At 45.9% G+C, this 26,412-nt stretch overlaps 1 protein-coding gene across 2 annotated transcripts in view; it reads right to left on the reverse strand.

The window, feature by feature from the left end:
• The window catches only part of ACE (angiotensin I converting enzyme), a 236,673-nt gene that overhangs the window by 40,777 nt on the left and 169,484 nt on the right, over positions 1-26,412 (reverse strand). For both annotated transcript variants that reach the window (XM_078645075.1, XM_078645076.1), the window contains exons 16-17: positions 23,409-23,552; positions 15,588-15,779 (exon numbers count right to left, since the gene is read on the reverse strand). In XM_078645075.1, coding sequence (XP_078501201.1) covers positions 15,588-15,779; positions 23,409-23,552 — 336 coding nt within the window. The remainder of the gene's footprint in view (positions 1-15,587; positions 15,780-23,408; positions 23,553-26,412) is intronic.

A 26,412-nucleotide genomic window follows, 5' to 3' on the forward strand; every position in this document is an offset into this window, starting at 1 on the left:
AAGAATGTTAAAGCTGTACCAAAAAGGTACTGTCCTGGCAAATTAATCTTAACTGTAGAGGCGCAAGTGCTGAAAGGCCCTGATTACAAGTTACACGGATTTTGGTGCAGGGATACCTTACCTGGGAGACTGACTATTCGGGCCTTTATTTCTGCACCAAATTCCATGGCCGAAATGAGGACAAAGTATGCAGAACCAGTTTAACTGGGCCAAAAATCTGCACAGCTTTTCTTAATTGGGAGCTTTTCCTGCTTTCTTCTGCCATCTGCTAAGAGCTGCGAGTCTCAGTGCCACAGCAGGACTCAGAAGACGAGGGCTAGTCCAGGGGCTGGCTCGCCTGCTCAATGTGGCACGTGTTGGGGCTGCTGGGGACCCTTTCTGCCCCGGTCCAGGATCTTGCCCAGAACTTCGCTGTGGCCAGGTTTTGACTTCCACCCATCCTTTCTAGTTGGAGCATCCCTGGGTCAGGGGGGTGGGTAGCTACAACCTGAAAGGATGTGTGGAAGTCACACCCTGGGGCAAGGGGACAAGGAAGCCTGGGGCAAGTGTGGGGGCTAGTGGCAGTGCGTCCACTGCTCCACTAATGCCACATGGTCCCAGGGCCCATTCATTTCATTTCATTCATTTTGAAAGTTTTATATAGCGCGAACAAGATCTTTGCAGATATCAGAGCGCTTTACACAGCCGGGAATACCAACAAGAGAGTGAAATTAAACGTAATAAGTAGTAGGTACGTGAGAGAGCAAAGTAGTACAGGTACATCAATAATGTAAATATTACAGATAAATGTGTGCATAGATAGTCATTAACGTCAATAATACAGGTGGAGTTCGAGCAGAATAATACAGATCATTATTCTACTTCTAGTTATATAATAAATAATAACTCATGGCTCACTGACGCTAATTCCGGCACTGGCCCATGCCCACTGGTGACTGACAGACTACTGTTGTTGTGAGCGCAGCACAGCAGCAATAGTGCGCATGTTCGGTTTTGGGCTGGTCATTTTTGCGACCAGCCCGAACATGTGCACTAGCCTTCCCCTTTAGGAGAGCGAGGGTTGCTTCATGCAGCAGCTCCCGGTCTCCTAATGGGCGGGGAGTATCACTGCTCTAGCCAATCCTGGCACTGCTAATGCAGCGCAGTGTCTGGATTGGCTGAGAGTGAGACACCGCTCAGTCTGAGGCTAGTCTGAGGCTGGCATAAATATCATTGGGTGCCGCGCATGGGTGGCACAGCACTGCCGCACTTGGTGAAGTGTATGGCCAATCACTGTAGCTTATGTGAAGCCATGTAGATAGTGAGGTAAACATCCTTTACAACGCAACTTTTACCACGCAGTGCCTTTACGACGCAACTTTTACAACGCAAACCATTACAACGCATTGCGCTGGGGGGCGCTCCAGGATAGGGAATAGATTTAATTTACTATCCAACACCTTCCCTACTATCCACGGGGACTGGAGTTGGAATAGTAAATTAAACTATTCACTATCCCAAAGCACTATGCGTTGTAAAGGTATTCGTTGTAAATACCGCGTTGTAAAGGCATGCGTGGTAAAAGTATGCGTTGTAACGTCCTACATCCAGATAGTGATTGCCCATTTCGTTCATGGTGACGTGACAACGTGACGTCGTCGCAGAAGATCGTCACCGCGCCACACGACACCTCGTGTTAGTGCCTGCTACTGCTCGTGGCTCGTCCGCTCGTGTTGTACCTCAGATCGGATCACACCTCGCTCTCAGCCTTGGTTGGTTCAAGAAAGATCCCCTGATCATCGTTGGGATTGAGAATCAGTCAGATTATCAGATAGATATTGAAAAAGTAAGAATCCGTAAATGCGTTCGTAAATGCATCATTACACGTTTGGCCTATGATATGATGTGTTTCATTAATGTAACGGTTAACCTTAAACCTTGTAGGTTTGTTGTTGATTTTCTTGGTGCTTTCCTGGCCCTGAGTGCGCAAGCAGCCGCTAAGGCCTGCACCAGGGGCTTGTCAGCAGCCTGGCCTGGGACAACCTTAGTCTCACGTTTTGCCTTTATCATCCAATCCGTTCCTCTGATATTAACACAACTGAGCAGCATCCCACCATGTTCCTCCGGTTTCGGAATTGGTGTATCCGAGGCCTTCTGCTAATCTGCAGAGAGCTGCCTCCGCACTGTAGTTTTGCTTGATCAATAGTGGCCGAAGGGGAAGCGAATCTGGGCAGTTGCAAGTTGCTACATGCTGACACACATTTGAAATTGGGGATGGACAGGGAAGTACAAGGTGCTGCTTTAACCAGAAGTGATTTGGCTAGTGGATGTCATGGTGCGCGTAGGCTCAGCCATAGTGCCCATCACTCAAACAGATCCGTGTCAGACAGAAGCCCCTCGTGTCCCGCCTGAGCCCCAGCCTTGCCCGGCTCATGCCATGGCACCGATTGGAAAAGGAGTGCTTTCACTGTTCACACCATTCCAGGCTGTTAATAAATTAACTTGTCACTTTATTATTTGGCAAGATCTTCATTTTTATTCATCAGGACTTGGGCCAGAACGGGTGCTTTAAGTCAGTAAAGAACACATAAGTCACCCTTGATGAAAAAATAAATGAATGCATAAATAACATTGTGCTCTGCTCTGTTTGCCGAGATCAAGGGTAGATTCTGAAGGTTTTGCGAGAACAGACGTACATCCCCCTCCTTTCCACCACACATTCTACTTTTACATTCAGCAGACATTGCACCGAGTACAGAGAACAGCGTGGCCCCTTAAAAGAACCCAGATTTTTTGGGGTACTGCTATGTTAAATAGAGAAAATGGCAGTGGACCGGAAGGATTTAAGTTAGAGGCAGCTAATGCACACAGACACATGTGTTAAATGTTGAATACTACTAGTTTGCAACCTGTTTAGTTGTTTGTTAAATGAAAAACATCTGTGAGGTACTCAGAAATGCATTGTATCTAGAAGTGTGTTATGAAGCTCTGTGGTTATACTGAATAAGCAGATACCTATGTTAAATGACTTCTCTTTATTAATGTAATAACTGCACTTTCACAATTGCTTGTGTTGCTGTTCAGGGGGAGGGTGGGTGATGGGTGCAGCTGACTGGCTGGGAGGAGTAATAACAGTTCTCAGCTTGGAGTTGCAGGGGGCAGGCAGGGACTGGGCGGAGCATCTGCCCACAACCGTTGATTAAGAAAATACCACCCCGGCCAGGTTTAGCAGCAGGTGTGGAATCGTACCAGTCAGTGTCTCTAGACATGTAAATGACCATTTTTAGACCTGAAAATTACCTGATTAATTTGGATTTGAAAATAACGGGCCCATTTGTAATGACGTGGAACGGTATCTCCCCGGGAAATACCGCTCCACTTGACTGATGATAAGGTTCTCAGAGAGACAGGCTATATAATGAGTATATCGCCAGCAGGTTTGTGCTTTGAGTTTACTGTGGCTTGCAGGTGGTTTCTGTAGTGTGCAGGTATTCCTTATCAGAACTTTGGGCGCAGTAGGCATTGGAATGTGTTTATGTCATCTTGGTGGTGCTGAGTTGCTGTTAGAATTTGAAGGCAGGTGATGGCTAGTTCTGATGTGTGTTTTGCCACTGGAATAAACTTCTACTTTACTGCACCTTATCTCATTGGTTTCCTGGATTTCCACTGGCATAAAAGAAGCACGACATAGTGGCGACGATAGTCATCGTGCAAAAACCTGATTGCTTGGTTAGAGTGTGTGTAAATCTTCTCCATCTTAATAATTTAATATGGGTTGAAGGCGCCCATTGGCCAACATCAAACATGAAATGCTGACCAAATGGAAAATGCAGATGGTTTTCTATGATAGACATCTGCTTATTCTCAAATTGAATTACAAGCTATTCTCAACGTTTAACGTCATTCATCACACCGCTTGGGACCTTTCAGTATAGGCACGTGTATTTTAGACTAGCATCCGCTTCCTTGGTCTTTCAGAGGTTGATGCAGACTTTATTTGAGGATGTGCAAGGTGTCTGTTTTTTCCAGGAGGACATTTCGTTTTTTTGTCAAGGATGAAAATGAACATGACGATAGACTGGACAAAGTGTTGGAGATATTATCTTCAAGCGATTTGATCGGGAAAGTTGAAAAGTGAAAATTGTTGGAAAACAGTGTGGTGGATAACATAGTGAAGCACTTATGAAAGAAAGTAAGGATAACCTATGGTCATTCTTAGGCGTTATTGAATTTTTCTCTAAATGTATTAAAAAAAATTCAGACAAGACTAATAAGACATTTGAGTTGACTGAAACATGTCAGGATGAATTTGATTGTGTATAAAGCAGGAATTTGCCATGGCACTACCACTGGGCAGTTGTAGAATAACTAATAATGCCATAATACCTACTAACACCAGCAGCTTTGCTATTGGTGCCACATTGAGTCAAATTCAAGACAGAAAATAAGTAGTTATCGTGTATGACTTTTTTACCTTGTCTGATATTGGACAACGGTGCTCAGTTACAGAAAGGGGAATGTTGGCTGTGTTTTGTGCTGCCAAAGACTTTAGTATTTATGTTTAGGGCTTACCATCTATCAGTGGTGGTCAGTAATTTTGGCAGGGAGGGGGACGATTGTTCCACAAACCCACACATCTACACTCACACCCATGCATTCACACACACGTGCGCATACACTTACGACAAATAAATACATTTCTGCATACATGCATGCAATAAACATTCAAAAACAAAAAACAAAACATACCTACCCTGCAGCTCCTGAGAAAATAGCCTTGGAGGTCGTTGGAGGGATGGGACTACTGCTTTCTTTACTTGGCTGACTTTGTGTCAGCCAATGAGAGAAAGCAGCAGACCCTCACTCATCATAGAGTGAGACGGGTTCAATGAGACTGCTGACCCCACCCCAGGCTGTGACAAGGAGTCACTGATTAACGCTCAGTCCTGAGCACTTCAGGGCGAAAAACTGAAACACCCAGGTCCGAGGCAATCAGTGACAATTCCCCACATCATGAGGGTGAGGGCCTCAAGGCACTTTTGCAAGGCTGAGGAGGTCACGCCCACAGGGCTATGACAAAGTTCAACTCAGCCAGCCAGGAGCCTGCACATTTAGTGCATGTCTAACTCCTGGGATGTCTGACCTGAACAAGAAGACTGTCTGTCTGGCTGACCTTTGCTCAGCCTGACACTGTTCTTCTCCTAAAAACGGTGGGGGGCCTGGCCCCTTTTCCTGTATGGACGAGCTGCCATCTATTGTACACCAGGATCACAAACCTTTGAGTAATTTGTTACCCACTAAAGGCTTTGGGTTGAGCATTGCAAAATGGCTCCAGAAGATTTGAAGAGTTTCGTTTTACTATGCACTTTTTGGGCTGGTAAAGATAACGAATATGGTGATGCTTCATCAAGGATTAAAATTGAAGAAGGATGGCACAGGAATACTGACTATGAAGTAGAAGAAAATGAATGGGCAGCAGCCATTAAGTTCATAGATATGGAAACTACGAGAGAACAAGTGTGGAAACAAACTGTAAGGAATGGAGAAGAGTTATTGACATTCAGTAGGTGGATGAGAGGATGACCTTTGCACCATGAAGGGTGGAAAAGGTTTACCTGTGTGATGGATGAACTGAGAAAAGACAAGTGGGGACTATAAGGGGTGCAAAATTAATACTGGCAGCATGATTTAGGGACACAGAGATAGAATCTGCCAAAGAAGTGCATTTGGGGAGAAACAAAAACAAGAGTATGTTTAGGGTATCTTTCTGGTGGCCAGGTATGGACAGGGAGATTGAAAGGGTGGTGAAGGAGTGTGGTATGTGTAGTAATAGTGACAAAGTACATAAGATCAGCACACAAAATGTACACCAGTAAAGATTTCCATGCGGCCATGGGTGAAGGTAGCAATAGGCATAATGGCTCTCTTGGTTACCATTAGGGTTCAGACAGATGTATCACTGATCTAGTGCATTATTACTCCAAATGGTTTGAGGTAGAATTTTTTTGGGGAGGTAACAAGCAGGGGTTTTATAAGGTTCATGGAGAAATTGTTTTTGAGCAAGGGTTATCCAGAGGAGTTAATAATCAAAAATGGCCCACAATTCTGTTTTAACGAAGTGGGGAGTTATTTAAACCTCACACCTATATAGACAGCTGTTTACAATCCTGGAGCTAGCAGTCTTCTTAAGAGAGTGAATAGAATAATTAAATAAAGTGTGCAATTTGCTGTGGTCAATGGAAGACCAGTAATAGAGCATACAAAACAAGCAAATGGAGAGGCAACAAAAATAATTGTGAAATGGAATATATCAAAGTGACAAATTAAGAAACATGTCCTTTATAAATAGGAAAAAAGTCCACTTTTAATAAATTTTTCTTGACACGATGATAAAACAGCCAAGAATCTCAATGTACGATGATCAGGGAAACAGCCACGAAACAGCCAAAGCGTTTCGCCCGATGTGGGCTTCCCCAGGGCAGAAAAAATTCAGGTGGATTACAGTCTCATTAGAAAAATGCCACAGCTGATTTGATAAGTCAGCGGCTAAGCTCGTTCAAACGTGAATACTGTGCAACAAAACGTAGAAGAAGAATGAGGAAGAAGACTCGATCTGAATACCAATTCAAGCACTAGGGTGGATAAAACACTAGAGTGTCTGAAACAATCTTTTTTTTCTTTCACCCATCGGTATGTAGAGGTGAGTACTCTAGTATGCACAACACTCTGATAGATCCTCAATTAAGGAGTCGTCCCCTATATCTTCCTGTAATTTAACATAAAGTCTAGACACCAGGTGTGTAGCTGTAGGAGCTGTAAGTAAGAGTTGTAATGTGGATAGCTGCGTCGGCTCCGCAGGATATGACATGTACAGTTTCCTTATTGCCCCTTGCAATCGATGATACTTGAATCGGAACAGCATTGTCTGGTTACTTATGAATGAAAGCTCAGTAAGTGGTCTAAAAGCACCATTGCAATATAGGTCTCCCATAGTATCCATTCCTTCTTGGCACAGCAGACCCATTCCCACCTCCTCCTGTATGACTGATATTTCAGGATGATAATGCAGTGGTAGTGCTGGCGCATAGAGTGGCAGTTTGTTAGCTTTGTTAGCTTTGCTACCCATTGCCTGCCATGCTTTGTTTGTTGTATCTATTGTATTTATGTTTCTATTTTGTAGTGGGGGGTTGTCTGTGTCTTAGAATAGCATCTAATGGAATCGGCATTGCGTCTCATCCCTCAATTGCCACATAAGTCAAAAATGGGATTCTGTGATACCAAAAATGTGCATATTGTGCTTGCGCACATAAATAATATAGTAAGAAATCCGGAACCTTAAAGCCGCCCTTCGAGTAAGAACGCGCAATTGTATACGGGCCTGTTTACCCGCCCATATCAAGTGAAGCACCATAGTGGAGATCCTATGAAATACCTCTGCTGGGGGTTGAATGGGGACATTATTGAATAAATATAGCAATTTTGGCAGTATAACCATCTTCACAATGGCCAGCCTGTCCGCCAGTGATAATGGTAGTTGAATCCACCTCCTTATTTTCTCTTCCAGGACACTAATCGCTGTGCCATAATTGGTGCGAATGACTACTTCTAGGTCTCGGTGGAACCAAACACCCAAGTATCTTACAGGCTCTGATTGCCATTTTAGCGGGTAATCTGTTGGGAATTGGCAGGTGGTATCTGTTAATGGTACATTTATTGACTTGGACCAATTTATTGTTAGCCCAGACTGTTGTCCAAATGTAATATATTCTCTAAGCAGGGGGTTCAGATGTTGTTCAGGGTCACATATATATAACAACATATCATCTGCATTCAGCGAGATATGCAGAGGCCGTTGCGGAAATTGAAGCGCTGAGTAGTGATGTCTTTGTCTAATCTTACATGCCAGTGGTTCCAGCGCTATTGCAAATAGTAATGGGGACAGTGGACAGCTTGTCTCGTCCCCCTAGCAATTGGGATGGCCTCCGAAACATATTTGTTAACAATTATAAGTGCTGTTGAGGCTGTGTAGAGCAAGTTGATCCACTGCAAAAAAATAGGTGGGAATCCCATCCTCTGCAGTACAGTATGCAAACATTTCCATTCAAGGGAATCAAATGCTTTAGCAGCATATAGAAGGATCGCTGCGGCTTTTGTACTAGGAATTAGGTAGTGTGAAAGCGCAAATAGTGTTCTACTGTTGCGGGCTGTTGACCTTGAGGAAATAAACCCTGATTGGTCTGGTAGGATTAAATTCAACATCAGTGGCTTCAGCCGGACAGCAAGTAGCTTTGCCAATATTTTAGTATGCACATTAATCAAAGACAGTGGTCTATATGAATCACAATATTCCGGGTCTTTGTTAGGATTTAGGAGAGCAACTAGCATTGCCTCTCGCATCATCGGTGGTAATGTGTTCTTATCATAAGCATCCCCATACAATTCTACCAAGCGGGGCACCAGCTGTTCCACAAAGGTCTTATAAAACTCACATGTTAACCCACATGTTAGCCCATCAGGGCCTGGCGCGTTGCCGTTAGGTAATGATTTAATAACTTCGGTTACCTCCTCTACTGTGATCGGTAAGGACAAGTATCGTCCGATAACCAGGCTATTTCTACGTCCTCCAAGTATTTCATTATTGTTTCCGCAGAGAGTGTGCATTTTGAGGCATATAGTTCCCCATATGTGGCCAAGAATTCCTGTAGTATTCCCTGTGTGTCTCGGTGTTATACCTTACCACTTGCACAATCTGTGGAGCGTGCCCTGAGCAAATTTTAGCAGCTAGTGACCTCCCCGGTCTACCACCCTCACCATATGATCTCGCTCTTTGTCGCTTTGTAACATATTTGAGTTCATCATCTGCAAAGGTATTCCGACATTACAGTTCTGATTTCACCTAATATCTATGTACTTTGCGTTTGTTCATATTCCCGCTCCAGTGTTCGTAGTTTATTCTCACGCATAGTAATCTGGTTTCTAATGTCCTTAAGAATACCTGCCGTGGTACTTATACAAATTCCTCGAATAGTAGCTTTACAGGCTTCCCATAGGAGGCTTGTATCATCGGTAGTAGGTTGGTTTAAATCAAAGTAATCCGTGATTGCGTGATGAATAGTATCAGTGTACACTGTATCCAATAATGCTCTTGCATTAAACCTCCAAGTATAAGGCAGCGGTATATAGCTAGGCATGATCATGGAAATGAGCACAGGTTTGTGGTCGGACAGTGTTCTGGGCAGATGTCTCACTGATCGTGCCCAAAGCAATATGTCATCCGATCCCAACCAGTAATCTATACGCGACCAGCTATTGTGTGCTGCTGATACATGCGTTCCCTCTAGATGGCCAGGGTGTTGTGATCTCCAAACGCCAGTAAGATGCATGTCCATCATAATATCTTGTAATTTACCCCTCGCCCGCTTGTGTGGTTCTGTGGACGCTCCAGATCTGTCCAGATCATCATGCAGTGCAATATTAAAATCTCCCCCCCCCAAATTAAGGGAATGTCTGGTAGTTCATGAAGTTTGCACAATATGTTATGATAGAAGTCAGGGTCATCTACATTCGGTCCATATGTACTGATTATGGCCAGTTTTTGCCCCCTCAATGTGCCTGTTAGTATAACGTAGCGACCTAGTTCATCAGATATAGTGGTGTCTATACTGAAGTTCAAACTTTTCCTGATTAATATAACACCCCTAGAGTATGAGGAGTAAGATGAATTGTGTATTGACTCCGCCCACCGTCGTCCAATGTGTACAGTAGAGTGTGGAGCAATATGCGTCTCTTGGAGGAGAGCGATGTCAACCCGCAATCTGTCAAAATAAGCAAAAACCTGCCTAATCTTCTTTGGGTTGTTCATCCCCTTACATTCCAAGTTAGCAAGTTCAATTATTTAGGTTGCAGTTTCTCACTTGACATTTCTATTGTGCCAAATCCAAATCAGCGTCATGTATAGCTCACAACATATAGCATTGTCAGTTCGCAAAAAAATATTAGACGTGTAGTATGCCACAACATTTTCCTGGATTTCAGCGATGTCTCTTGGGTACATTGGTCTAGTTAACTGTACATAACACCCCTCACTCCGCCCCCCTCACTCAGCATCCCAATCATGCCAAAGACAATCCCCTGTTTCAACAAACAACATATCCCAACTTTTTATTGGGGAACACCCGCTTGGGGGGTCCACCAGATGCACACAACTCCATCCAACTTAATGGATGTGGTCGGGTGTATTTTAGTAATGCAGATTCAACATTGTCTATTATGCATAGATTGCATAGTGATCTTCAGGTATGTATTCCTGTCTTAGTTGGTGATTGCCAATAATTTTGTTATCTACTCATCTGAAATATTTCATAAATTACATGGGAACCCAGCTGGTATATTTGGAAATATACTGGCCCGGTAATGAACTCGGCGTCGTGTATCTCGTACCCACAGTAGCGTATCACACATACATCTTATTTAAGTCCATATCTTAGATACAGTTTAGTGCATGGCTCTGATAGTCACCATAGTACCCGGAAAAGTCATATGTAAATGTAAATGTAAATGTAAATGTAAATGTATTTCGATTTATATAGCGCACGAATCACCCAGGGGTCTCAAGGCGCTTGCTTAGGGAACCCGTCCTGGTATTCCCCTGTGAGATACCCCGCCAGGGTATTCACAAGGTGAAAGCCAGGCATCCCGCCGCGAGGGGCCGTAGTGGAGATTAAGCAAGCTATTGCCCAGAGTCGCAGAGTGTGACCCCGTGAGTCGAGTAGGCACCGGAGCGAGAATTGTCGAGTCCGTGGAATTTTTTGAGCCCGAGACCCACCGAGGCGGGGAATTGAACCCTGGTCCACGGCTGATCTCAGCTTCCGGGTCTGCCGCCTCTAACCACTGAGCCACGCTTCTCCACTATAACAATATCCACACAGAATAACTACCCATTGTAAGGGGAAACCAATATATGTTTTGCAGCCACAGCTCTCTCACATAAGATATCTGCTACAGTCATGTTCAGAAGTATGATCGTCAAACATTGGTCAGTTAACCCTTGAGCGTTCTCTTTATGTTAGCAAACAGGTCACATATAGAGCTGTTTCTGTCCACCTCCCATTGACACCACAGTATGTGCGGGCCTAACGGCAGCGCTACCTCACCTTTCATGTTCCAATACTGTTTGTCTCTATTGTGCGATTTTATACTTTACCCATTTACACCATTGAAAGCTAACAATAGCTGTCATCTTCGCAGTTAACTATTCCGAGTCCTGGTTTCGCTCCTGTCTTTGCTGCTCTTTTCGTCTTCGATTGAGTTGTTTTTAGAAAACCTTGTGCTGCTGCCGGTGTTTGAAGGATTGTAGCCCGGCCCTTGTGCGTCACCCTTAGTCGGGCTGGGTACAGCATGGCGTATTCTAGCTCCAGTTCCCGTAGTTTCTTCTTTGCTGGGTTAAACTCCTTGCGTGCAAGTTGAACCGACATTGTGAAGTCGGATAGAACTACAACGCATTTCCCTGATAAGTGATCTGTTGCCGTTCTCGAGCCATTCGTATAATCACATCGCGATCTCTATAATTGAGAACTCGGGCTATTATGATATGGGTAGTGGCGCCAGGCTTCGGTCGCGGAGCCAGAGATCGGTGTGCCCTTTCCACCAGGAAGACCTCTGAGAGATGCTCTGCTCCAAAAACGCTTCGGATCATTTCCTCTACATACATTTCCATCTTTCCAGTATTCGTAGATTCCGGAACTCCCGTGATTCTAATATTATTACGACGGGATCTCGCTTCCAAATCCTCCGCTTTTTTTCTAATGGTGTCTAGTAGCTTCTCCATCTCTGTGCATTTTTTTGTTGTGCCATGCGTTTCATCTTCCACCGCCGATAGTCGCGTTTCCGCCTCCACCAGTCTCTCTCCGTGCTTGTCTAGCTTAGCCGCCATGTTGTCTACTCGTAAAGTGATGGTGTCTAATTTCCCATTTATATCCTGTAGACTCCGCTGGATTGCCTGCAATACCCCTTCCATGCTTGCACTAGGGGTCTGGTCAGTTTCTAGTTCAGTATCAGAGTGCGCCGTTGTACCACTGCTGCTCTTTTTGGCTTCAAACTGCAAATATAGATTGCTGCTTGTCTGGCTTTCCCATCTTTCGCTTTGCTCACACAACTTAGACTTGAATTTGAGGCACTGCGGCTATACCTGGTACGTGTGTTAGGTGTCACTCCTCTTGCACTTCAACAGTCGCTAGTGTCTCGGTTTGACATTACTGGTGTCTCATTAAACTCATCTGCGCAGGGACTTTCACCAACACTCAGGCGTAGGTACTGCAATCACTGGTGGTCACAGCGCCCTCCCGGAGCCTGCTATCCTGTACACAGTGCCGGATTGATGGGTAATAGCGTTAGGGACTCAACTGCTTCAAGAGCCTATTTTTCACCTTTCTCCGTGTTAGGCGCCACAGGCAGCATACAGTACCCCAACAATCGTGTTTCCTGAGTTGTGGGCAAATGAAAACCAGCTAAACAGTTGGGTCGCAGGGCCTATCACCCATGTGCTACGGCCGCTACTCTGCCGTTGCAGTACCCATGCAGGGCTCAGCAGCTTTTCCGCCTTCGGTGTATGTGGATTTCGGAATGGCTCGCAAAGTACAGGCAGTCAGAATACATATACAAATGGCCGGATATACGGTCGTCGCGTTGACGGATATTTTGTTGGGCGTACATTTTACAGAGCCAGACGCTATATACTATTGAGGCACATTGGCGCACCATGGGATCATGCGTTCGCCAGCCTAACCGTGCCTGCATCTAATTTTAACGGCCGTTCGTTTTGGAGCTGCCCGCCATTTTGCGCTTAGGTCTGATGAACTTCGTCGTTGTAGCACATCGCCTCCCTGCAATATCGCCTGTGCTACCATGCAGCAGTCCGCTAATACTGTAAGCACTTATGCATGCCAGCCACAGTGTTTCTTTACTTGTATGCGCCGCTTTCGTGATTTCCTCACTGCGCTCGGTCCGATGCACTGACACTGCAGGACGCCGCCATCTTAGCCAGCACAGGGCTTTTCACATCGTCAGCTCTCGTTTACAAATTTAGATCTGTCACTCCAGTTTTTCAGGTCGTTTCTGCTCTTTCCTCACTCCTGACACCTTCCGATCCATAGAACTGGTGTTTTTGGTTAATTATTCGTCTGCTCGTCACTGGAAATTGCCATATCTTGTCCCCGACCGGGGGAGCTGTCTCACAAGGCAGCCATTCCGCTGTGCGCCCTCTAGCACCCTCCTGTTATTATATATACTTTAAATAGCCCATCCATCTCCTTTTTATCTTCCATGTTTGCCTTCCATCTCATCTTCAAACATTGATTGCCCTTGCATTGGTGTGTAGTGTAATTGGTTTTGTAAGGGGAGAAGATATGTAGTGTGAAAGTGTTTTTTATCAGAACCTTGGTAGCATTGGAGTGTGTTTATGTCATCTAGGCTGTGCCGTGTTGTCGTTGTGACAGCAGTTGATGCAAAGTTAAGACTTGTGCTCTGCCCTGTGGAATAAACATCTACTTTTCTGCACCGTATCTCATTGGTTTATTTATTTAATTTTTTCAGAGTTTTATATAGCGCAAACTAGGTCCGAAGATATCGGGTATCAGAGCGCTTTACATAGCATCAGTTTCATTGCACAAGTACATATTCATTTCTTTTTGTTAGGCAAGGGGAAATTAAGTGATTTGCCCAGAATCACAGTATGTTGAGCATCGTTGCCGAGGCTCGAACCCGGTTTCCCAGCATCGACGTTGACCGCTCTAGCCATAAGGCTACATCCTTTGATTGCCACTGGCAGAAAAGAAGCACAACAGTTTCATAGACTTCACCAAAGTACTAGCACACTGCAGACTAAATTTCACATAAGAAACCCCCCAATTTTTTTTTTCATCACTTCGTCTGCTCGCTCTGTATATGGTGTAATAGAATTCTGTATGAATATTAGTTATATTTTGTGCTAAGCAGGTGAACATTAAGTCGAAAAATTAGCTATCATATTTTAATTTTGAAAATATCGGGGAGTGGTAGGGTAACTGTATTATTTTAAATAATGTTATTATTGGAGGGGGCCCCCATTACTGTCCATATGTGACTTTTCTAAAGGGTTTTTTAAAGTAAGTTAGTGGACGAGAGAAAGTATGAGGTGCCCCCATAACAGTATAAAAAAAATTAAGATATATTTTCCACTGAAAACCGTTTACAATTTGGATTGTCTTTTGAGTGAGTTTCGTGTGTTTTTTAAGTTGCAGCATCCATAAGCGCTTGAAGGAGCTGTATGTCCAAATAGGAGACTCCAGCAATAAAATCGTCAACTTTTCGACTACACAAGTCTTCAAGGATCAGTTTTGTTTGCTACCCTGAGTCAAAGTTGTCAGGAGGCGAAAATGGCTGCCATTTCAAGTGTTTAGTTTGCAGGGAAGTCGCCAGCATGGCAATAGCGCGGGGATGTAACTATGTAGACTTCCTGCACACGGTTCAGGGAGAAGTCAGGACCAGACTGGGAACAAAAAGCAACCGCAGTACAAAAAAAAGTCCAAACTAGCCCCAAATCATAAGAAAAGTATGACGGGGCACCACTTAGATGTAGTTCACTAAACTATGGCGAATATCGGGGGGTTTTTGTAACCTTTTTTTTAGTGAAAAAAAAAAAAATATATATATATATATATATATATATATATATATATATATATATATATATATATATATATATATATCACGAAGTTTCCTTATCCAAAAACCATCAATCCAATCCTGGTCTTGTTTGAAAACACGGACACGGACCACAATATAAGTGCTTCTTTCTTTTAATTCAGTGCAAAGACATCATGACGCGTTTCGGCCCCGCCTTGGGCCTTGATCACATGACACAGTGAGACAAATTGCATTGGTTTATATACACATGGATGGGTGACGTCAATAAGGTGTAATACACAGCCGTTTCATAGACATGAAAGATTTCTTTAAACCACATCACAACAATAGGTATATTTGAATAGAATAAAACCCATTGAACAATTGCAAAAGGATTATTAATCATATTAACAAGTAAACCAATGTATAAAATTGATAAAATAAAATAGAGTGAATACGAGGATAAAGTGCAAGTGCAATGTGCAAGATTAGTGTTTATATATATATATATAGATAGCTAGCTAGGTAGATAGATAGCTATTATTAATGCGACTCTACTGCAACAGCTCATACTCAACCACACGATGTCAAGGTCAAGGGCAAAGCATTATGAAAAGCCTGTGTGAAATGTTTCCACCCTATTTATTGTATTCAATAACATATTTTAAGGAACCCTCATAGCTATAATCGTATCTGCAGAATTCCTCATCAAATAATGTGAGTAGCACACACACCAGCAAAATCAGTTTTCTTAATTCAATGCCGCACCAGAAGGAATAATAGAAGCAACTCTACCTACCTACGATTGCACAAGATTACATGGAGTGTCAGTCACTAGATTAAATCCATGTCCACATGCATATGCCAATTTAGGAGCTGTAGAAAAACAATAACCCCATTTATCCACACTCCCCATCCTCTCACGGTGTCGTTATCAGAGTTCTCACCTAACAAGTGTGCTGGGATGGGGCCATTGAGGTTGATGTGCTGGGATCCATACTTATTGTAGAGTGCCCGGCGGACGTAGGCGTGCAAGTTGAGGTAGAGGGGCTGCAGCTGGTGGTAAATTTGCTCCAGATCAGCTTCCAGTGTAGGTGTCTCGTACAATGACCTCCAATAGGTGCCGTGATCAGGATAATCTAGGAAGGAAAAAAGAGAGAGCTGAGGCTTTTAAACTTCTATCCACATCTGAACTTGGATCTAATTCTCCAATGGAAAAATGATTGGGGAAAATGTGTTTTGGGGCCCCGTTTTTTCTCGGCCCCTGCTTGGTGGATCACCCTGAAACGTTTCCAGAGAGGAGCTGTAGTGAATGAGGCTTTTTTGGGGAAAGTTTTGAGACGATTTCTCAAACTACACAAAAGTTATAAGCAAACCAAAACAAATGCTCTTCCTATGGAAAAGTGGTCATACATATAACTACCCAGTGGCGGCTGCATCTCATATAGATTGATAGATATATTCAGCCTTGGGCTGAAGGCCCCTCCCCCCATTAAAAGTTGGGGGAACCCCGACACCGCAGGGGCTTGCTCTATGCACCTGCTAGTGAACAATTTGCAACAGTTTATCTGAATTATGGCTGTTGACTACATTAAATGTTCTTGACCGCAAATAGAGCAATGGTTGCGAGTGGGACTGGATACTTTTAAAAGTACATGATGACCGGACGATGAACATTGCGCTGTGGCTGAGGTGGAGGGGTAAGGACACAGGGTGCCCACTGTGATGACTACATTTGGCATTGTTATACTTGTAGCTTTGCTTTGCTATCATAAGTACTGGCCTTAAAGCCTGAGCACGTAAAGTAGTGTTGTCTAAGATACCGGACAGACTGTCCCACATGAACATGATATCAATCAATCAATCAATCATGGACATTTATATAGCGCACTACTTACCCGGAGGGTCTCAAGGCGCTTGGGGGGGGGGGTGCTGCTACTGCTCGAACAGCCAGGTCTTGAGCTTCTTCCTGAAGGAGAGGTGGTCTTGGGTCAGGCGCAGGTCGGTCGGGAGGGAGTTCCAGGTCTTGGCGGCCAGGTGGGAGAAGGACCTTCCTCCTGTTGTCGATCTTCGGATGCGGGGGACGGCGGCGAGGGCGTGACTGGCTGATCGGAGGTGGCGTTTGGGAGCGTAGAAGTTGATGCGGTTGTTGAGGTAGCTCGGGCCTTGGTCGTGTAGGGCTTTGTGTGCGTGGGTGAGGAGACGGAAGGTGATTCTCTTGTTGACGGGGAGCCAGTGCAGGTCTCTCAGATGTCCGGAGATGTGGCTGCGTCGGGGGATGTCGAGGATGAGTCTGGCTGAGGCGTTCTGGATCCGCTGGAGTCTCTTCTGGAGCTTGGCGGTGGTTCCGGCGTAGAGGGCGTTGCCGTAGTCCAGTCGGCTGGTGACGAGGGCCTGGGTGACCGTCTTCCTGGTCTCGGTGGGGATCCACCGGAAGATCTTTCGTAGCATGCGCAGGATGTTGAAGCATGACGAGGAGACGGCGTTGACTTGTCTGGTCATGGAGAGGGAGGAGTCCAGGATGAAGCCCAGGTTGCGTGCGTGGTCTGTCGGTGTGGGTGCGGTGCCCAGGGCGGGGGGCCACCAGGAGTCGTCCCAGGCGGAGGGCGAGGAGCCCAGGATGAGGACTTCCGTCTTGTCTGAGTTCAGTTTCAGGCGGCTGGTCGTCATCCAATCGGCTACATCTTTCATCCCTTCGTGAAGGTTGGCTCTGGAAGCGGCGGGGTCGTTGGTCAGTGAGAGGATCAGCTGGGTGTCATCGGCGTAGGAGATGATGTTCAGGTTGTGTTGGCGTGCGATGGGCGCGAGGGGGCTCATGTAGACGTTGAAGAGGGTGGGGCTCAGCGAGGAACCTTGAGGGACGCCGCAGATGACTTCGGTGGCCTCTGACTTGTACGGTGGTAGGCGGACTCTCTGTGTTCTTCCGTCGAGGAAGGAGACGATCCATTCCAGTGCCTTTTCCTGAATTCCGACGTTGCTGAGGCGCTGCACTAGGGTGCGGTGGCAGACAGTGTCGAATGCCGCGGAGAGGTCTAGGAGGATGAGGGCCGCTGTTTCTCCGTTGTCCATCAGGGCTCGGATGTCATCGGTGGCAGCGATCAGGGCGGTCTCGGTGCTGTGGTTGGCTCGGAAGCCAGACTGTGAGGGGTCGAGGGATCCATTCGTCTCGAGGAAGGCGGCCAGCTGTTTGTTGACGGTCTTCTCGATGACTTTGGCTGGAAACGGGAGGAGCGAGATGGGGCGGTAGTTCTTGAGTTCGGTGGGGTCCGCTGTTGGTTTCTTAAGTAGAGCGCTGAGTTCGGCGTGCTTCCAGCTCTCCGGGAAGGTGGCGGTGTCGAAGGAGGTGTTGATGATGTCCCGCAGGTGGGGTGCGATGACAGCGTCGGCCTTGTTGAAGACGTGGTGAGGGCACGGGTCGGTCGGAGATCCGGAGTGGATGGAGTTCATCATGCGGACGGTGTCATCGGTGCTGATCGGAGTCCAGGCGCGGAGGGTGGTGGTGGGTGGCGTTGCTGCGGTCTTTGTGTGCGATGGTTGACTACTGAAGCTGTTGTGTATGTCTGCGATCTTGTTGTGGAAGTAGGAGGCGAGGGAGTTGCAGAGGTCTTGCGATGGGGTGATGTCGTTGTTACCGGCGTTGGGGTTGGAGAGCTCTTTCACGATGTTGAAGAGTTCCTTGCAGTTGTGTGCGTTGGTGTCCAGTCGGTCCTTGAATGCAGTTTTCTTGGTGGCGCGGATCAGTTGGTGGTGCTTCCGGGTGGCAAGCTTGAGGGTGGTCATGTTGCCCGGTGTAGGTTCCCTTCTCCAGACTTTCTCGAGGGCTCGGCAGTTCTTCTTGGAGCTCTTGAGTTCGTCGGTGAACCATGGGGCTTTCTTGCTGCCGGGTCTGCTGGGCGGGGTCCTCAGAGGGGCGAGTTCGTCCGCGCAGTTGCTGATCCACTTTGTGAGGTTGTCGGCGGCCTGGCTGGGGTTCGCTGAGCTGGCGGGAGGGTGCTGACTCAGGGAGGCGGTGAGCTGGTCGGCTGTGATCTTGTTCCAGCTTCTTCGGGCAACCTGTTGCTGGTGGTGGTGGGTCGTCGTTCTTCTGAAGGTGAAGTGGACGCAGCTGTGGTCCGTCCAGTGGAGTCCTGTGGCGTGGCTGAAGGCGATGTCTTTGCTGGATGAGAAGACGGCGTCGAGTGTGTGTCCGGCGAGGTGGGTGGGGGTGGTCACCAGTTGCTTGAGTCCCAGGTTTGCGAGGTTTTCCAGCACGGTGGTGGTGTTGCGGTCGTTGTTGTTCTCCAGGTGGAAGTTGAGGTCCCCGAGGAGGATGTAGTCGGCTGAGGGGAGGGCGAGCGGGCTGATGAAGTCGGCGATGTCCTCGCTGAATTGTGTGCGTGGTCCCGGGGGTCTGTAGATCAGGGTGCCTCTGAGAGTGGTCTTCGGGTTGACGTGGATCTGGAAGTGCAGGTGTTCGGCGGGTGCGATGGTGTCGTCGGTGTTGGTCGTGATGCGGATGGTGTTCCTATGAATGATGGCGATGCCACCTCCTGTCTGGTTGACGCGGTCTCTCCGGATGATCTTGTAGCCGTCCGGGATGGCGATGGCGATGTCGGGTGCTGAGGAGGCGTGCATCCAGGTTTCCGTGAGGAAGGCGACGTCTGGGTGTGTGGTGTCGAGCAGGTTCCAGAGCTCGACGGCGTGTCTGTGGACGGAGCGGGTGTTGAGCAGGATGCACTTCAGGTGGCTGCTGCTGGAGTTCGGCTTGGTGGGTGCTGGTGCCGCGCAGGTCCGGGTGCAGGAGAACTTGCAGGCCTGGCAGATGAAGGGACCGTGGGTGCGTCTCGGGGTGGCTCGGTAGCATCCAGGGGTTCGGCCGGCGTTGAGTGCGTTGAGGGCGGCGTCGTCGTACGTCCGGCGGGTGGGCTGGGGTCTGCGGGGGCCAGGGGTCCTGGCGCTGGGCGCGGGCCAGGCGCGGACGGGCGCAGACGGGCTTACCTTTGGCGCACCTTCGGCGCTCATTCGGTGCTCCCGCTGCGCGCGTCCGCTGCGCGGTCGCTCAGGGGGCGTCATAAGAGGGGAGCCGGGAGGGAGGGTGTGCGGGGAGGCGGGGATCGCGGTAGCCAATCGGCGTGCGGGTGGGCGGGGTCTCGTAGAGATCCGGCGGGAAAACCTGGGGGCTCGGCGGCGGCCCTGCGGTGGCTGGGGCGGCGCTGGGACGGCCCTGTGGCGGCTGGGGTGGTTCAGCGGCGGTCCTGTGGCGGCTGGGGCGCCGTGTAGATCGAGGCACAGGCAGCAGGTAGGAGGAGCAGGCGGGGGGTGTGGGGGCGACCAGGCCGAGGTCAACCATCAGCTATAAAAACATGCATTAGGATTGCTAAAAAACAAATCCGCTCAAAGCACTGCATGGTATGATTATAGATGTATTTATTTATCTAACTGAAGTGCAAGGCACACAATTTATACCGAAAGCCACTTGGATGTACTGCTTGTTACTAATGCAAGCACTTGAGTGCAGATGCTCGCAACCATTTTAGTGAGTCAGCCCTCATGAATGAGATTCGTGCTGTGCCTTAGAGTAGAGGTTTCTTCCCTCTCTGGGGGTTTTGGTGAAGAGTGAATGGTAATCACAATATGGTAGTGAAAAGTGAAGCAGAAAAGATGAATGGAGCTGAGGAAAATAAATTAAAACATAGAACCACATGTCTGATTTTCTGAGTCCTATCTTCTCTACCAGCAATCGTGAGATTTCCAGATTGTACAGTCTACACCTGTCTAGGGCCACTGTTGAATCAACATCACAGCACAAATAAAATCTCTTTTGTAGCATATTGACAATCTGACTTAACATGTCCCATCCCACTGAGATAACTGAAACTGAAGAAGTATCACAGAAAAAGTCAAACACGGAAATATTTATTTGACAAGTCAGAATAATGGATCGAGTCCTCTCTATTGGGTGCAGTACAGCATAAAAAGCAAATACAATTTATCTTAAGAAGTGAAATCATAGCAAAGACCTTTTTTGTAAAATATAAAGTAGAACAGTCTAGTTGGAACAAACAGTTTCTAATTTAAAAATATCTAGTGATACTATGATACAATTTTACATATTGGAGTTGCAGGTAAGTACTTTCTAGCAGAATGGATAGTTTGGGTGTGCCTGAATAGTTCTACCCATTGGCACATTTGTGGTGTCTATGTGTTTGGGGATGAAACCATAAGCGGCAGTCAAACATAAGTAACAAAACTGTAATACATTCCCTAGCAGCTACATGCTTTGATGCTAGAGATAGGATATGGGTGGAGTTGTTTCAATATCCACAATATAAACTGACCTTTTAGAAATAGTGGTGGGTGAAATGTTTTGCCCGTAGGCAGAATTGGTGCTGTGATTGTGGGAATCTACTCTCACCAAACTGCAGAGTATTACACTTTTTAATCTAGCCCTGGTACAGACATCCTTATTCTGTGAATGGTTGATGATTCCAGTGATTCAGTCAAGTAGATTTGCCTAAACACCAAACCCCAACTGATTTTCAGAATATTTCAACCAATAGTTTTCTCAAAATGAAAAAAAAATACTTAACACGTTAAACATTCTGTGTACTTTGCTTGTTTTGGGTAGAAGTAGCATCCATATTTTACTTGGGCCTCCCGGCTTATTTGATTCACCAGCTTCAAATCATTCAGGATGCATCATCAATACTGACTCTGAAAATGCTCCTGTGGCAATCTGTCACAACGTTTGCACTGGTTGGCTGTGATCAAAGGCCTTCAATTCAAAGCCCTGAAGTTTGCCTGTAGAGCCTTATCCCAGAACGGTTCTATCTACATAAGGATAAGGCTCAAGACGTCCCACCAATCCATATCTCTTAGATCTAATAATCTTAGTTAGCTGCCAGTCTCTAAAGTATTTATACCACAAGAGGGGGCAGATCCTTTTCGTACCTTATATCTAAACATTGGAATACCCTCCCTCTTGCTTTACGAGTGGCTCCCTCTGAATCCATAAAAAAAGAAGCTAAAGACCTTTCCCTTTATTCAATTTACTGTTCCCCTTCTAGTGCCCGATCACAATTTTTCCTCGGCTAGCGCCGAGATCCTTCTTCTGAAGCAGCAGTGTGCTGTTAAAATGTATTATTATGATTATTAGGTACTCTAAACTGTAAAGAAAATGGAACGTGATGGGTGGAGGTTGAGGTGCTACCGCATTCCACTGTTATTCACAATAGAGTCTAATGAGGCTAATCCATCGCATTTTATGTAGGAGCTTGCAAATATTTGAAAAATAAGGGTCACAACATTCACCTGCAAGAGCCAGTGAATTAAACAGCTAACTTCACATCAAAACATAGAATTATGACATATTTTGTCAAAATCTTGTCCTTACACAGATATCGCCATGCCAAACATCCTGTAGTTAAATATTAAATCCAGCTAAACTCTCTTCTACAGCTGGAATAATGCATTATTCTAACTCCATTCCTACTATCTTTGTGCACCAGTGCTTGATAGTGGGATAATTGGGATTGCCTTCTAGTTGAAACTTATGCAGGGAGATATTTTGGAATCTGTGTCTTTGTAAAATATGTTTTTATATCTATTTAATGTGATAATAATAATATTCATAGTAATAATAATAATGATAATAATAATTATAATAATGATAATGATAATAATAACTTCCTTTTGTATACAGTAATACTCCATTTTCCAAGCACTGTAAACGTTACCAAACGTATGAGCACTTCCCCAATTTGAACTTTAATGAGAGGATTCGGGCTAGTCCCCAAAAATTTCTTTCTAATGGAAAACATGCAGATAACGGCATATTTTCGCTTTTTGTCTGACATGCAACCTACACCAGTTTGCCAGTGTTTTTGCAAAAAATTTGCCTAAATGAGCCAGTGGTTTGTAGCAAATTAGTGTGAGGCGAAAAGAATATTCACAAGCCTATTTGTAATGTGCGGCAGACGTCCACAAGCAAATAGCTTCATTTAGGACTTCACAAAATTGGATTTAGTCATGAAGAGGTTTCGGTGGGAGTAAATCTCCGGGGTGAGAGGATGGCCAGACATTCCTGCCCTGAGCGCAGTCAGAGATTTACTCCTTTTAAAGGACGGAGTAAATCCCTCTTCTGTGTGGGAAGGGAAAGCAAGCACCCTAACACGGGCGGAGGTGTAAAGAATGCAGGATCTCTACAGGGAGAAATAATTTTCCTGTAGCGAAAAAAGTTAAATATGTACTTGATATGTTAATTTCTCTTATGTGAAAATGTACAGGTGTGTTTTTGCTTGAGAAATTGGAATTCTCACTTTTACCTGATTATGCCTGAAAAGCCAAAACTGCCTGCTGAATCTTGACAACATTATTCAGAAGATGATCAATGAGACACTGCACATTTGACAGAATAAAAATGGCATCCACCATTCCAGGAGAATAATTTGGGGTGTGACGGCACTTCATTCTGTCAAGATACCTGAACGAGGAACCCTGGTCAAATTTCCCCACGTCCGCAGTGTCAAAATAGGCAGAGTATTGTCAATCCAAACACTTGAACACTTGAATGTCTCTGCATAGACTCAGATGCCGTTTACACACCTAAACAAAATTGTTTCACTTCTTCCCAAGAAGGACTAATGGGAGACAATTCCCAGAATCCTGGAAATATGTTGTCGGTCCCTTACGCTTTGTGACTCCTGATACACGTGTCATGGGTTGCAGAAAGTACACATTCACTGGGGCACATTATACACATTGCAGGTACATAGGATGAAAACACTCACTGTTGAGGAGGGCCGCTTTGTTGCTCAACTTCACATATCTGGAAAATAAACTGCGAATCTTCTTGCCGGAGGCATCCCGCCAACCTTTCCATGCGAACAGAAGCTCGTCGTAGCTCCTGGACTTGGACAGAATTTCGGTCAGATCTGTCAACAGAGCAGAGAAGGCAAAGCATGAACTGCTGTTTCTGTTCCAAGACACATAGTTTAGCTGATCTTGGAGCACATGGCAGTAACCTTTCAGCACTTTGTTGTGAGAGTGTAAGTAGCATTCTATCCACACCCTAATAATATGGCGCAAACATTCCAGTCCTTCCTTCTGAATATGCTCCTAACAGTGTAATACCTTATTATGAATCTAATACTTATTTTGTTAGATTTTGATACGGTGTTGAAAAATGTTGGAACATGCTGATATATTGTAGAAGGATTTTCCTATCATTCTAATTGTTTGTTGAGAAGTGTCCCAAACATTCTAATTCCTATTTGAGAATCTGTTCTTAACATGTAAAACCGCAGAGGAGACATTTGAATAATTTGTTATGAAAGTATTCCTCAATTTAAAAACCTTTATCGAGAATGAATGCTAATAACTGAATACTTTGTATTCTCCATTAGAAGCCTCAATCGTAAACAACAGCATCAAAATCTGGTTATTCACGGCTGTGACGTAACAATAGTGGGTAACAAAGGTGATTACCCTCGCTTGTGACTTCAGCCAGGGAATCACTTTCTTTCTTCTGTTCTATTGCCTCGCCCGGGTCTCAAGCTACTTCAGCGAGCCAGCAGTCTCACCCACCTACCTCCACCTTTTTCTGGGTCTCCACGAGCATGAGGCAGAGGGTATAGGTTGAGGAAGGTGGGGGCGAGTGGGCGAGGCCAGTCTTTTTTTATCATTTGGAGGAGAGACCACGTATGGCTCAACCATTGCTCCTCTATCCCAGAGTATGCTTTGGAAAAGGGACTGAGGATTTGGGGGGATGCAATTATAACTTAAAATCACGGATAGCTAAGCCTAAGAGGGAGGCTTTTAATTCGGAGTTCTGAACGACACACAGGGAATCTGAGCTTTGCGCTTGTTGAATCCCGCAGTGAAAAACATCCCTGTAGTTCACAGTTATTCATCTAAATTCTATACATTAAGAGTGTTCTAAATTTTGAGAATCTATGCCTGAGAATTATATCGATTCATAAAGGGGGTGGTGATGGACAGAGTATTCTGAATTAAGCAGAACACTCCTACCCAGTCAAAAGATCAGGGCTTGATCCATCACCGTTTTTTAGCTCACTGCACCATCCCAGCTCAGAACCTGGCTACATGCAAATTAGTCTGTTCCTGGCCCAATGCATCATGGGAACAGGGCAGACCAAACTACCAAGCCAATTCTTTACTGGAAAGGAAACAAGCTTCCGGGGACCGGTTTCTGGCATTACAGCCGTCTTCGGCCCGGCTTGCTTGAATCCTGATGGTGCAGTGAGCAAGGGACTCACATCTTAGCATACCCTTCCACACTTGTGGTGGCCAAAACGATTCATAAAGGGGGTGGTGTGGACAGAGTATCTGAATTAAGCAGAACACTCCTACCCAGTCAAAAGATCAGGGCTTGATCCATCACCGTTTTTAGCTCACTGCACCATCCCAGCTCAGAACCTGGCTACATGCAAATTAGTCTGACCCTGGCCCAGTGCATCATGGGAACAGGGCAGACCAAACTACCAAGCCAATTCTTTACTGGAAAGGAAACAAGCTTCCGGGGACCGGTTTCTGGCATTACAGCCGTCTTCGGCCCGGCTTGCTTGAATCCTGATGGTGCAGTGAGCAAGGGACTCACATCTGAGCATACCCTTCCACATTTGTGGTGGCCAAAACGATTCATAAAGGGGGTGGTGATGAACAGAGTATCTGAATTAAGCAGAACGCTCCTACCCAGTCAAAAGATCAGGGCTTGATGCCAGAAACCGGTCCCCGGAAGCTTGTTTCCTTTCCAGTAAAGAATTGGCTTGGTAGTTTGGTCTGCCCTGTTCCCATGATGCATTGGGCCAGGAACAGACTAATTTGCATGTAGCCAGGTTCTGAACTGGGTTGGTTCAGTGAGCTAAAAAACGGTGATGGATCAAGCCCTGATCTCTTGACTGGGTAGGAGTGTTCTGCTTAATTCAGATGCTCTGTCCATCACCACCCCCTTTATGAATCGTTTTGGCCACTATAGGAGTGGAAGGGTATGCTCAGACATGAGTCCCTAGCTCACTGCACCATCAGGATTCAAGCAAGCCGGGCCGAAGACGGCTGTAATGCCAGAAACCGGTCCCCGGAAGCTTGTTTCCTTTCCAGTAAAGAATTGGCTTGGTAGTTTGGTCTGCCCTATTCCCATGATGCATTGGGCCAGGAACAGACTAATTTGCATGTAGCCATGTTCTGAACTGGGTTGGTTCAGTGAGCTAAAAAACGGTGATGGATCAAGCCCTGATCTCTTGACTGGGTAGGAGTGTTCTACTTAATTCAGATGCTCTGTCCATCACCACCCCATTTATGAATCGTTTTGGCCACTATAGGAGTGGAAGGGTATGCTCAGATATGAGTCCCTAGCTCACTGCACTATCAGGATTCAAGCAAGCCGGGCCGAAGACGGCTGTAATGCCAGAAACCGGTCCCCGGAAGCTTGTTTCCTTTCCAGTAAAGAATTGGCTTGGTAGTTTGGTCTGCCCTGTTCCCATGATGTATTGGGCCAGGAACAGACTAATTTGCATGTAGCCAGGTTCTGAACTGGGTTGGTTCAGTGAGCTAAAAAACGGTGATGGATCAAGCCCTGATCTCTTGACTGGGTAGGAGTGTTCTGCTTAATTCAGATGCTCTGTCCATCACCACCCCCTTTATGAATCGTTTTGGCCACTATAGGAGTGGAAGGGTATGCTCAGACATGAGTCCCTAGCTCACTGCACAATCAGGATTCAAGCAAGCCGGGCCGAAGACGGCTGTAATGCCAGAAACCGGTCCCCGGAAGCTTGT

Source organism: Lissotriton helveticus, chromosome 5_1 (genome assembly GCF_964261635.1).
Source record: "Lissotriton helveticus chromosome 5_1, aLisHel1.1, whole genome shotgun sequence".
In the NCBI taxonomy this organism is placed as follows: domain Eukaryota; kingdom Metazoa; phylum Chordata; class Amphibia; order Caudata; family Salamandridae; genus Lissotriton; species Lissotriton helveticus.